The sequence below is a fragment of the Eurytemora carolleeae genome, unplaced genomic scaffold (genome assembly GCF_000591075.1).
Source record: "Eurytemora carolleeae unplaced genomic scaffold, Eaff_2.0 scaffold267, whole genome shotgun sequence".
Lineage (NCBI taxonomy): Eukaryota > Metazoa > Arthropoda > Copepoda > Calanoida > Temoridae > Eurytemora > Eurytemora carolleeae.
In genome coordinates, this window is record NW_019396281.1 from 113,158 (window position 1) to 125,798 (window position 12,641).

General features: G+C 31.1%; 2 protein-coding genes across 3 annotated transcripts; both read right to left on the bottom strand.

The window, feature by feature from the left end:
• Positions 1-128: 128 nt before the first annotated feature.
• On the bottom strand, positions 129-5,881 carry LOC111700093 (uncharacterized). 2 transcript variants are annotated; one of them, XM_023470910.1, is made up of 9 exons: positions 5,630-5,881; positions 5,359-5,430; positions 4,117-4,174; positions 3,528-3,582; positions 3,004-3,053; positions 1,987-2,059; positions 1,234-1,277; positions 814-918; positions 129-608 (listed from the first exon to the last, which is right to left on the bottom strand). In XM_023470910.1, the coding sequence occupies exons 2-9, from the start codon at positions 5,365-5,367 to the stop codon at positions 496-498; spliced, it is 507 nt and encodes a 168-aa protein (XP_023326678.1). In that variant the 5' UTR covers positions 5,368-5,430; positions 5,630-5,881; the 3' UTR covers positions 129-495. The 2 variants fall into 2 exon arrangements, with proteins under 2 accessions (XP_023326678.1, XP_023326677.1); XM_023470909.1 differs by having other exon boundaries at positions 5,359-5,881.
• A 3,627-nt stretch (positions 5,882-9,508) lies between these two features.
• LOC111700102 (signal transducer and activator of transcription B) lies at positions 9,509-12,332 on the bottom strand. Its single transcript, XM_023470919.1, has 6 exons — positions 12,230-12,332; positions 11,832-12,055; positions 10,520-10,816; positions 10,195-10,227; positions 9,887-10,061; positions 9,509-9,796 (listed from the first exon to the last, which is right to left on the bottom strand). The coding sequence occupies exons 2-6, from the start codon at positions 12,046-12,048 to the stop codon at positions 9,595-9,597; spliced, it is 924 nt and encodes a 307-aa protein (XP_023326687.1). The 5' UTR covers positions 12,049-12,055; positions 12,230-12,332; the 3' UTR covers positions 9,509-9,594.
• Positions 12,333-12,641: the final 309 nt, after the last annotated feature.

Genomic DNA, 12,641 nt, shown 5'->3' on the forward strand with positions numbered 1-12,641 from the left:
TTAACCATAACAATTAACATGGAGTGGGAATAAAAGTAAAACTTGGTTTAGTTTTTAACGTTATTACAATTCGAAGTTTTGCATTCAATTGAGAGATAGCACTTTTGTCAACTTATTTTACAGTTTGAAAAACTCTATTGTATATTTTTCCTTCGGTTATTTAATAAATTATTTAAATTTTTTAAAGATTTTCTTGTTTGCAAAGTCCGTCCTAAAGACATACTTTTGGGGACGATAGTTTGGCCGCTAAAATACTTCAAGGTTAATTCTTATCTGGTAGATAAAAATTAGGAAGAACACTGTCTTGAGACTGGCCAGTGGTCGACCATTGTAGAGCTGAGAACAAACGTACTCTGTGCTGGAAGTCTTTTAGCTAAATTCACAAGCTTTTTTCACCGGGGTTAAACCGGTTCCATAACCCACGGAGATGATCCCAGCATTTACTCGGCTAAAGTCGAGATCAAAACTAAAACAGGGAGCCCTGGAGATGTTGGGTTACAATGTAATTTGTACAGGTTGCATTGGTCTGATAGCAATGCCGGTTCTTTTATGCTTCTGTTCCATTATAAAGAACAATGTGTAGATGTAGCAGACTAGCAAACACACTCCTAACATTTGAAAATTTAAAGTATTAAAGTATTTTATTTTGAAACAGTGTGTGTCAATAAACTTTAAGGAAATAATCGGATTTTCGCCCAAATTTGAAGTTTTCGAAGAAAGACGTTTTTCATGAAAAACAAAAACGAATTAAATTAGTGTCGCTCGATTTCTCAATAATTTTTTTCATTGTTCGCGTACACTCCCTTTAGTTACCATAAACAAGTGGAACAAGACCATAGATTTTAGATAGATCCTCCAGGCGGAAGAAAGAGAGTAGAGAAGCCGTGAACAGTCCAATTATATTTAATCCGTACATTACTAGATTTTAGATCTCATATTTATATACATATTTGCAGTTCTAAAATCAGTTTTAAAAACTTGCTCCATAAATGCTTTCCAGAGAAAACTAAATTTATAAGATTTAGAGTAAAAATCGATTACACGTTTGAGTTGCTTGTACAACAGTTTTTAATGAAAATTTAAATCCCTGAACTCTGTATAATTATAAATAATAACCTATAAATAATCATAATATTGATTTTATCCAAGATTAAATTAATGTTACAATTAAAAATTTTTGGATCTAAGAATTAGTAAATTAATTAATAAAATAATTAATCTAAGAATCTATTCCTATCCACGGTAAAGAGAGCCACCATCTTCGTAAATCCAGATTCCTTAATCAATGTATTTATATAATCGCGTACAATTTAGAAAGAAAAGCAATGATATCCTTCTCACTGTTGCTCAATTAAAGATGTAATCATGTTCACAGTCCCTTTAATTCATAGCATAATATTTTTTTAATAAAAAATCTGGGTTTTCCGTTTTATTTTATTTTAAAATCTAATAAAACACAAACGAATATAACAGTGAAAATTGTCATGGTTGTATTGTAAAAACACAGAAATGATGATAATGCAAAAAACGAAATAACCAACTCAATAGACGACACAAATGTTGTCCTTTCTCTCAAATGATTTTTTGTTTCTGCATTATTTCAGTATTTTGCTGGGTTACAAAATGATTTTGCATAGAAATAATCCAGTATTGGTTTGATATATGCACACTAAATGCAAGAAAATGGACTAAACAAATTCCAAACAATGGTCTCTGAAGTCTCATCCTTTGTGGGTAACCCTGTAGTTATGTTTTACCTTTTCAGAAGCAAAGTATGACATCACTTGTATTCAATACTTTCTTAGAATAAAAACGACAATATACTGATGTACTGATGTACTGATGTACTGTACTGATGTGAAATAGTCATATAACACTTTTATTTGGCGGGTAAATGAAAATTTTGTTTACAATCCCTTTAAGTTAATAGTTTGTGTTACTTTAAATAATTTAAATAAATTAATTGCATAAAAGTATATTTCCAACCTTCCAGAATAGTCCTTGTTAGCTGCGCAGATAAGAAGAACATTACACAAAAAGTTCACACAGATGATTCCAGCTAAAATAATAATATTAAAATAGTTGCAATCTTCTACTTTATCAATAAACATTATGATTATTTCCAAATAAACATATAGTCCATAAAATATTTGTTAAAAAATTACAAAAAGGGGGGGTTACACGTTTCATGAGCTAAACCTTGATTTTTAGGGACCTTTGTCCCATTGTTTATTAGAATTTAGGGGTGATGTTACATCATCGTCTACACGCAATATCCCCCCTACTGAACTTCTGACCTACTGCAATATCGGACCTATGCCAGCTATTTATTTTTGTATTACTTGCGGGTTAGGTTAGGTTAAGACAATTTATGGGCCGAGCGCTGCGGCTAGGACGGGATAGGGTGCCGAGTACCGCGGCTAGGACAGGCTAGGGGGCCGGGCGATGCTGCCTCAAGTCCATCACCAGCTTTAAAACCACGTGCTAATAGGTCGGATGTGTAGTATAGCGGATTTGGCTTAGGTCAGAAGTGAAGTAAAGCGGATTAGCGTAGGTCGAAAAATACACCATTGGATTTAGTCCTTTAAACAACATTAAGACCAAAGTTGAGATCAAATATCGTCTTCCAGTGAGCTAATTTTTCTTTAATGATTGGAATTTATACCAAAATCTTATGGTTCTAAGAGTGAATTAAAATGTGTATTAGATATTCGCCAAAACTCGTTATTTAAAGGGAGAGACCGGTTAGACATGGTAGTAGAATATTTGGTCTACTTTTGAATATTTGGCCTTTTAGAGTAAAATGAATTTTCGACCATCTCCTCATTTGTGGAGATTGTACCTACCAGACATTACCCATTACAACTATGTTTAAAGCCTAAACACACTTTTATCAGAGACACCCTGTGTGTCTCTCCCTTTATTAATGATAAATAGATTAAGGAAAACATGGCGCATATTCCCTTTAGTACAACAAAGGTGCGTATTTAATGATTAAATTACCTAAAATATAAAAATCTAGGAAGTTCTCCAACTTGTATTTGAAATAAACTCTGAAATAGTTCATGGAGAAACTTTTACTGTAAAAACTAAGAATTAAATTGTCAGCGTAAAAAAGCATAAAATGAAGTTCATCAGGATCTACAATTATAAAAATCCTTCGCTTCGGCAATCGTTACTGCATTGTTTACAATACTGTAGGTGCTAATATTAAATATAATTTTTTTATTTTTACAATATTTTTTTTCGAGAAAAATTCATAATTTTAACATTTAAAACATACCTTGAACTTACAAATATACACTATACAAAATAAATGTTTAAAGACATATGTTAGGTTTGCAGAAAGGATTATCAGATCTACATATTACAGCAAAAGAAATACAATTTACAATGTTTAAGTCTGTTGGTATATTTAAATCTATTAAACAATTTAGGTCAAGCTTAGAACTAGTATTATTTTTTACTTTTTGTGGATCAAGGATGTTTGAAGCAAATGTGTTCCAGTTTCTTTATAAATTCTATTCCTAAATTCATCTAAATATTTCCAGAAGGTAAATAATATAATCCATTCATAAATTCCTAAATAAAAAACACAATAATACAGGGTTACCCACAAAGAATGAGACTTCAGAGACGACTGTAAAGATTTGTTTTAATCCTATTCTTTATAATCCCGGTTCCCTGTAACCAACAACATACTTAATTTATAGTTAAACTTTTAAGGATTTTAACCTTTTAAAAGGTTGCACAAAGCATGATTTATTTCTAAAATATGGTTTTCATACAATGTCAAATAGAGATTATATTATTATATATACAAAACTTAATCAAAAACAATAGTTTAAGAGCGAGAACAAAGTTATAGACCATAGTTAAGGTAGACACTATAGACACCCTATTTGAATTTCTTCGAATCATTGTATTCAAAAAGATTCGTATGTCGTCATTAATGTCTCATATTTTGCAGTTAAATCTGTACTTCTCTAAACATTAAATTATATTTTTAGTTTGTCGATGAATAATTTAAAGATTCAGCTTTGGACATATATATAAATGCGGGGTGAATGAATTACAATGATTTTTATCAAGTTATAAGAATTAAAATATATTTACCCAGACAGAAGGGTAGAAGTAGAACACCAGTCCGTAATCTGCACCAGTGTATGTTGTACTGTAGACGCCGTCAATTAGAATTCAATAAATTAGTTTTTGACGCAACTTTCAACTGATCAATGTAGGCTGATGTTACACTGCAGTTAGTGGGATTCAATCGAACTTTAAAGTAACGGTGCATGCAAAATTAAGCGACCAAGCTATACTACTGATACTATGTACATAGGGACCAACCAAGGGTTCATCCTTATGTACATAGTATCATATAAGTTCATTGATCCCAGTCAGAGAAATAATGCCTAACAAGTGCAACCTAAGAATAAAGCCAAACAATCCAGATTCAGTTCGAAAGGGTATTGAACCTTGATTAAGTTTGCAGACTTAAATACATAACAGTGTAGGCGAACAAGGGTATTGAACCCCCTTTCTCATCTAGTGATAGCATGTCGGTCCCGTTTAAAGAGCAGTTTAAAGGGCAGTTTAAAGGGTGATGCTGGAGAAAGAAGTGAAACAGCATTTATCTTGCCGGCAAAGAAAGCAAATCGTCGGCCATCTGATCCCTGGGGTTCCCTAGGACTCGGCAGTCAGCACAAAGCATCAGATCAGAGGAGTCAAATGGAAATATATTCGCCCCAGGCGAATGTCAACTTTAATAGTTTGTATTGTTATAATGTAAAATATAGTTTGTGTGCAACGATGTTTTGTTATTCCACTCAATCTGAATACTGAATTCTTTTCAAGTCTATTGTAGTTTTGTGGAGAAATTATTTTCTGTCGATTTTTTACTACATTTTTCGTGGTCGTTACTGAATAATTTTTTAAAACACGATTTTCAAAATCATCACTCAAAAATATGCACCGAATTACGTCTATGGGTCTCAAATGATTCCTAAAAATTTCTCGACAATACTACATTCTCAGTTCATACATAGCCGGTCACTTAAAGCAAATTCACTGTGCTAATCATTAATGGCACTCTTTGGCACAAATATGAGTTAAATTGCATTGATTTTCTTTAACAATCGATTTGGAGCTTTGAAATCTATGCAGGGACTGCAGGACTGCAAAAAAAGTTCGAAATAAGGGTCAAGCCTTTGCAACACTTTAAATTCCACCCAAAATTTTTTTGTTAGTAAATAATATTCTGTTTAGAATGGTGTCGCGGCAGGAGACGGAGGAGGTGGGGCGGGGTAAAAATATGTAATTTTATCTAAATAGGATGAATTCTTGTAAACGACCTTCCTTACACATCTGTTCTCCTCTTCTACAGATGTAAAATGGAAACACGGCCTTTCAACAGGCCAAGTCAATAAACTATTTTTAATATATATAAATATATAAAAATATATATATAAAATCAAGAAAGTACATAAAGGAATCAGACAACAAAATAGCCTGAATCAGGAACATGGGCAGATTCATCCAATATTTGGCAATGCATTAATATTTAAATTATTAAGAAAAAAAGATCTCATATGACGAAAAAATAGATTTAAAAACGTTAATACTTAACACTATAAAGGGTCTGAATCCACGTATAGCCTGTTGGCGGGGGGGCGTCTCAATCCCCCCCTCCTCCCACAAAAAGGCCTTTATAGAGAATGGGTAAAGGGTTGAAATGCAAATTCATCGCCCGATTTTCCTAGAAATTAGATTGATAGCTTTTATAATTTGGGTCCTATGGGAGGATTAAAAAAATGCGAAAAAATGTCAAAAAAAATGTTAAAATTTTTTTTTGTTTAAAACAAATATCAAAGTGTGACACATGTTTCTACATTCATAGTTCCATTTTTCAAGGGCTTTTCAAAAATATAGTTTTTGTATTTGTAGCTGTAGTCATAAAAAAGTTATGGGCTATTTTAGTTTTTTTTTTTGCACAGACTGGACTTTTTACCGCCCTGAACCTCATCTTATGCATAAAAAATGTTTTTTTTTACAAAAATTCTTTAAATTTCTATTTATTATGAGTAAAAAATGTCACGGTGATAGTGTCAAAAATTAGAGTGCTAGGTCAAAGAAAACTAGAGAGGGGCGCCAAAGGCCCCCCCCCCTCCAGTCTGTTTAGGGTTAAGTTGCCAAGAAAACAATTGGTCAACCGGAACGAATAACTTGTCCAAGCGGCTCAAAACTAGCCGATAAAGTAAAAAATATTTAACAAAGGAATTGAGTCTTTGCCACAAATGTCTGATTTTATAATCCTTATATCTTTGCAACCAGGTTTCGTGGGCATTAGATATTTTAAACTATTCGATCAAAAAATCTAAGTTTAAAATATCAATGTTAACAATTACACCATTTCTTCTCAAAGATATAGTAATAGAAAAAGTTAATTGTTTCTGGCAAAGGCTTAATTCCTTTGAATTTATTAAATCTGGATGAGCAAGGAACACATTATTGTCACTATAATGATATGAAATATATCGATGTATTGGTGTAAATAAGGAATTGTTGAATTGTACTAACTGTCTCCCAGTATCCTTTCCTTTAACAAGTGTGAAACTATTGATTATATTTATATGTTAAGTTATGACCAAATGTATCTATAAGTATAGGGTCTTTGAAAAAAAAATTGTTTTCACCCAACAGTTTCCTAAGCCAATAGTACAGCGATGTACTGTACCCATTGGTACTGAGTGAATATACTCTTTCTTACTGAATATACCCTTTGGTTGAACATACTCTTTGATACTGAATATACCCTTTGATACTGAATATACCCTTTGATACTGAATATACCCGTTGATACTAAATATACCCTTTGATACTGAATATACCCTTTGATACTGAATATACCCTTTGATTGGTGCTGAATATACCCGTTGGTACTGAATGTACCCTTTTACTGACACTGAATAGTGAATATACTCTTTGGTACCGAAAGTGCTGTGCATAAAAAGTAGGTTTTTTGTTCTCTCGCTGTAAGCAGGACATTCCTTCACTCGCAAGAAAATTTCTGGATGTCATGGCATTAGAAGATTAGTTTTAAGGTTTATGCAAACCTCAGAGACCTCAGATGATATGTAATATCTATAAGGCAAACTTATAGAGAGCCAAGGCCCCCCAACTAGGGATGTTAACGTTTTCATTTTTCAGAAAAACGATCGTTTCGTTATGAAAACGACGACGAAAAATCGAAAACGAAACGATCGTTTTTAAACAAAAACGATCGCTATTCGTTTTCTAAAAGTTCAAAACGAGTGGGTCGTTTTTAAAAAAGATCGTTTTTTTCCGAAAACGAAACGATCGTTTTTGGAAACGAAACAAAAAACGATCGTTTAACGATCGTTTAACGATTGTTTTCAAAAACGATTAACAACCCCACCCCCAACACGAGAGGAGATCCCACAATAATTAATGATTATCTGATCACAGTAAATTGAGCTCATTTTGCGAAAGGAAACATGATCGAGAGACGATTTTTTTAAATACCCTGTATAGTGTATAAAATGCACGAATTCTGGAGATACTTACGTCTCGAGATATTTACGTCTTAAAATATTATGTATTGCGTGCCAAAGATAATTTCAGTATTTTATATTAAAAAGGTCAGAGGGCCATGGGTCGATATGATATTTGTTCTATTACCATTTTCTCTTTGAACATTTGCTAAACGAGCAGTGAGCACTTATGAACTATTTTCTATTTGCTTAAAACCTTGTGGAACAACGACATTTTCCGTGAGAAAAGTTGTTTAGTGTTAGACTACGGCTATAAAAGCTAAATGGGCCGAGCGCAGTGGCAATAAGAGGCTAGGGGTCAAGCGCTGCCAAGGACTATCTATATCTATGTGTATTTCAATTTTTAACTTCACATTTTTATTAAAAAAAGAATTATACTAATATCTATGTGTATAGATAATACAGAGTGTCCCACCAAATGGGACAATTTGGAGACACCTGATCGACCGTATTCATTTTTCAGATCTTTCCTCAGGATATTAAATTAAGTGAAATTCCTTATATTTCCGTTTATTTTTAAAGCACATAAATGGCAGACTACATTTTGGAAATGATAGAACTTGAGTTTATCCTGAAAGTAAATAATCTAAAATATTAAAAGTTTAAGATACAGTGATAATCAGAAAACTCTGAAATGGGAAGACGACTTTTTGAGAAGAAAAATTACTTTAGAAGTCCAATGAGACACGGAAATTGTGCATTGCAATTTAACAGATCCATTTCACTGCTATAATGTCGTCTTCTTAATCCATTCTTTTCTGGTTATCACTGTAGATGAGCCACTAATTAAATAATTAAATATTAAAAAACCTGTCAATCGTTATTTTACAGATATTATTATAATTACATATACAGTTGTTTAAAATGATTAATACAGACGTAGTTTTCAGGTTTTCCGTAAGGTATGTAATTATAACTTTAAAATCCAATCTTTAAGTTTTTCTTGATTCAAAAATCATAAACAGCCCTTTTATTCCATTCGATAACAAATGAACCTGAAAGTTAAATATCCTTATCTTATAATTATAAAGATCTGAATTGAATGAGGAAGTTCTGTAACAGAATCCATCTAAATAATATTTACAAAGTAATAAGTCGATAATCACAACAAATTTTTAAATAACAAGCGCACACAAAAATTTCTACACATAACAAGCGTTTCAGTGTTCGGAAAAGCAGAAATAACATGAAATCAGTTACGCCTGTATGTTTTTCATCATGTTATTTATTAAACGCTTTCGTAATAAGTTATTGAAACCAGTCAATATTTAGTGCTGTTTGATATCTATGAATTATTTTTCATAAAATTTTCAGAAACTCCGGTGTCTTCTTGTTTTTAAACCGAACATTGCATCAATAAATTTCAAGTAAATTACTAAAGATTATAACTTTTAAATAAACAGAATAAGTTTAAATTTAGTCCTATCTCAGACTCAGTCGTTAAAAGATTAGAAATCATTATTTTACTCGGAGAAAATGAAGCTTTCATACGCCAGTACTAGATTCGTTCTTTTACATGATTTTTTTAAATATTCTAATTAATTTGGCAAAACGGAACACAATAAATGTTAAAAACGAAACACAATAAATGTAAAAACGGAACACAATAAATGTAAAAACGGAACACCATAAATGTAAAAATGGAACACTATAAATGTAAAAACGGAACACCATAAATGTAAAAACGGAGTACAGTGAATGTGAAAACGGAACACAATAAATGTAAAAACGGAACACCATAAATGTAAAAATGGAACACAATAAATGTAAAAACGGAACACCATAAATGTAAAAACTGAACACTATAAATGTGAAAACGGAACACAATAAATGTAAAAACGGAACACTATAAATTTTAATTTTAAACACAATAAATTTTAAAAACGGAACACAATAAATGTGAAAAGTCTCATCTTTTGTGGGAATCTTTTTACAATTACATTGACATTCATTGATTTTATACAAATAATAATGCATAAAAATTATTAATAGTTTAAACAAAAAGTGACAAAAATTGACGTTATCCAAATTGTTGCAACCCCTGCTGAAGCATTATCTGCAAATCGTCCAACAAACGTCTTCTTCTATTCATGTTCACGTTGTTGTTGTTGTTATTATTGTTGTTGTTATTGTTATTATTATTGTTGTTGTTGTTGTTATTGTTAATGTTATTATTAATGTCCAGAACCACGTTGAAAACAACAAGCAAAAAGTTCAACAAACTATAAGGAAAAAAAAATAGTTTTAGATAAAAGTTTTTAATAATTTTGAAATTTTTACAATTTAAAGATGCATTATTTTACCATGATTACCTGAAAACTGAAAATTGGCGTTTTTTTCTTGATAAAACGAGCTCATTTGCAGGACTCATGATCATTGTGCGCTCATCAAGCGCGTCTCCAGACTTGTCTACAACGTCCGTCTCAATTTCGGGATTCAGGTCTGCGACAGATTCATAAATATTGGAGGAAACGATCTCGGGTTTAACTGGAAAAAAGAATTGCAAAAAATAGAAAGAAAAAAAATTTATCTTAAATAACTTTTAGCCTATTAATTTATGATTTTTAAATTCTTTTATGCGTTTATTTTGAACTGTTATTTTTTAAATATCTAAATATACCTGATTTTATAATGTCTAGTTGATTTTGCGAGCCTAAAATAGAATGCAGATGAAAAATTTTAAACCATCTGTCTAGAAATTGCCCTGGTCGTAAAAAGCAGAAGTTTGCTGTCTAAATTATTGGTGGGAGCCCTTTAAACTTCCCAAAAAAATAACTTCCCCAAAAAAGAAGTTCCAATAAAAAGAACTTACCAAAAAAAAGCTTAAAAAACTTCCAAAAAAACATCATACACATAAGAGTTGATACATTGCAATAAAATCTAAACATTAAAAAAAATTCTGTGCAAGCTGTCAATAATCCGAAGAATGTGCAGTAAAAAATTACCTCTTTCTGCTAGATACCGTGTAAAGTCGTACATCATCTTCATTTTATCAAACTTTCCAATATTCCAGGTCTTCTTCATAGTATCAGTTAAGCTTGGGATGATTTCAGCCCTGCTCACATCTGATAAACTAGATCTTACTGTTGTTGTTGTTGTTGTTGCTGATGTGGTTGAATAAAGAGCAGAGGGTGTGTTAGCACTATTTCCATCTCCAAAAACAGGAATATTAGTTTCAAGCTTGGATACGCTTGAAAAAGGGCTGCTAGGGATGGATGGGTTTGAAGTGGAGTACGAAGTTTCTGTAAAATTAAGGAACATTAGTTTTCAGTATCAGTGATCGATTATATCTAGCTACATTTTTCTTAAATTCAAGTATAATATAATAGGCCAATTAAAACCATCTACTCTGGTTAGGCGGGTCCAAATTACATTGTAAATTGTGATTATTTATTTGTATTATCTCGTGCTTTCTGATATGAAATATGAATTGAAAAAAACCGTAGCTTTGTTTACAAATATAGTGTACTGCAGTTTCTGGTAGGAATAAAAACAAAGCGTGTGTTTAAATTTCTCCCAAAAACTGGACTTTATTTTATTTGTAAACAAATCTATGAGATATCTCAGTATATTTTCTCATCGAAAGCAAAGATAAGGAATTGAGCCTTTGATATTTAAAACTTAAATTATTTGATATGACAGAATTCAAAATTTAAAACATCTAAGGTCTGCAGAATTGGGTTGCAAGATATAGGGATTAGAAAAACAGAGTTTGTGACAAAGACTCAATTACTTTGTATTCTTTATTTAAATTTTTCGTGAAAACTCACTTTTGGATGTTTTCTACATGTTTATAATCTAAAGATAATTATGTTTTCTACATGTTTATAATCTAAAGATAATTATGTTTTCTACATGTTCATAATCTAAAGATAATTATGTTTTCTACATGTTGATAATCTAAAGATTATTATGTTTTCTACATGTTTATAATCTTAAGATAATAATGTTTTCTGCATGTTTATAATCTAAAGATTATTATGCTTTCTACATGTTTATAATCTAAAGATTATTATGCTTTCTAATGTTTATAATCTAAAGATTATTATGCTTTCTACATGTTTATAATCTAAAGATAATTATGTTTTCTACATGTTTATAATCTAAAGATAATTATGTTTTCTACATGTTTATAATCTAAAGATAATTATGTTTTCTACATGTTTATAATCTAAAGATAGTTATGTTTTCTACATGTTTATAATCTAAAGATAATTATGTTTTCTACATGTTTATAATCTAAAGATAATTATTTACCAGGTTTAAAAGCAGTTTGTTGGATTCCGAGATTCTCAGCAACATTACTTGCAAAATCTTCAATCATCTTAAACAGTCGTCTTCCATTCATGTTCATATTCAAGTTATTGTTGTTGTTGTTGTTGTTGTTATCGTTGTTGTTATTATTATTGTTGTTATTGTTGTTGTTAATGTTGATGTTTTCATTGATCAACATTACACTGTTTACTAGCAACATTAGAAAACTAAAATAAAATTGGATTAAAACCGTTTTTCTTAAATCAACTTTTAAAAAATTTGGTTAACAGGGTTACTCACCAAGAGAGACGATTAAGGTTGAAATCGTTTAAGGGAAAGATTAAGGTCGGCTCTTAATCTTAAATGTCATTCTTTGTAGTTAACCCTGTAGAAATTATAACCTTAAAAATCCAAAAACTGGAAACCGTTTCTTTCTTGAGAGAATTTTGTCTCCTTCGTCTGAGATGTGATCGTTTCTACTAGTTTCTTGGGCATGTCCACTGTGGTTTAATCAAAATACATCTAATGAGCAATAAGCATAAGAATACAAAATGTAAATCAAAATTAAATGTATTTATTTTTTAAATGATTTATTTAAGATTGCCACTGATAGGTGACAAAGAACCCCTTTAAATCTAAATTTGAGCAGATATGTTAGAAATATTTTCGTTTTAATCTACAAATATTATCTTACGTCTGCAGGGATTTTATAGCTATCGACTCGTATCAAGCAATCGTCCGATTTAAATCTATTTTATTGTTCATCAGATTAAGGTTTAAAGAGTAATGTTGTGAATCGATTATGGTTGACAT

Bases quoted from the DNA above. Each gene is read 5' to 3' on its own strand.
- LOC111700093 (XM_023470910.1), bottom strand. The intron at 3,583-4,116 runs GTAAATATATTT...TTTTTTATTTAG, and splicing joins ACTTCTACCCTTCTGTCTGG to GAATTTATGAATGGATTATA. The intron at 1,278-1,986 runs GTTGGAAATATA...ACATTGATTAAG, and splicing joins AACAAGGACTATTCTGGAAG to GAATCTGGATTTACGAAGAT.
- LOC111700102 (XM_023470919.1), bottom strand. From the start codon at position 12,048: ATGTTGCTAGTAAACAGTGTAATGTTGATCAATGAAAACATCAACATT. The intron at 10,817-11,831 runs GTAAATAATTAT...TTAATTTTACAG, and splicing joins ACAAACTGCTTTTAAACCTG to AAACTTCGTACTCCACTTCA. The intron at 10,228-10,519 runs GTAATTTTTTAC...ATTCTATTTTAG, and splicing joins ACGGTATCTAGCAGAAAGAG to GCTCGCAAAATCAACTAGAC.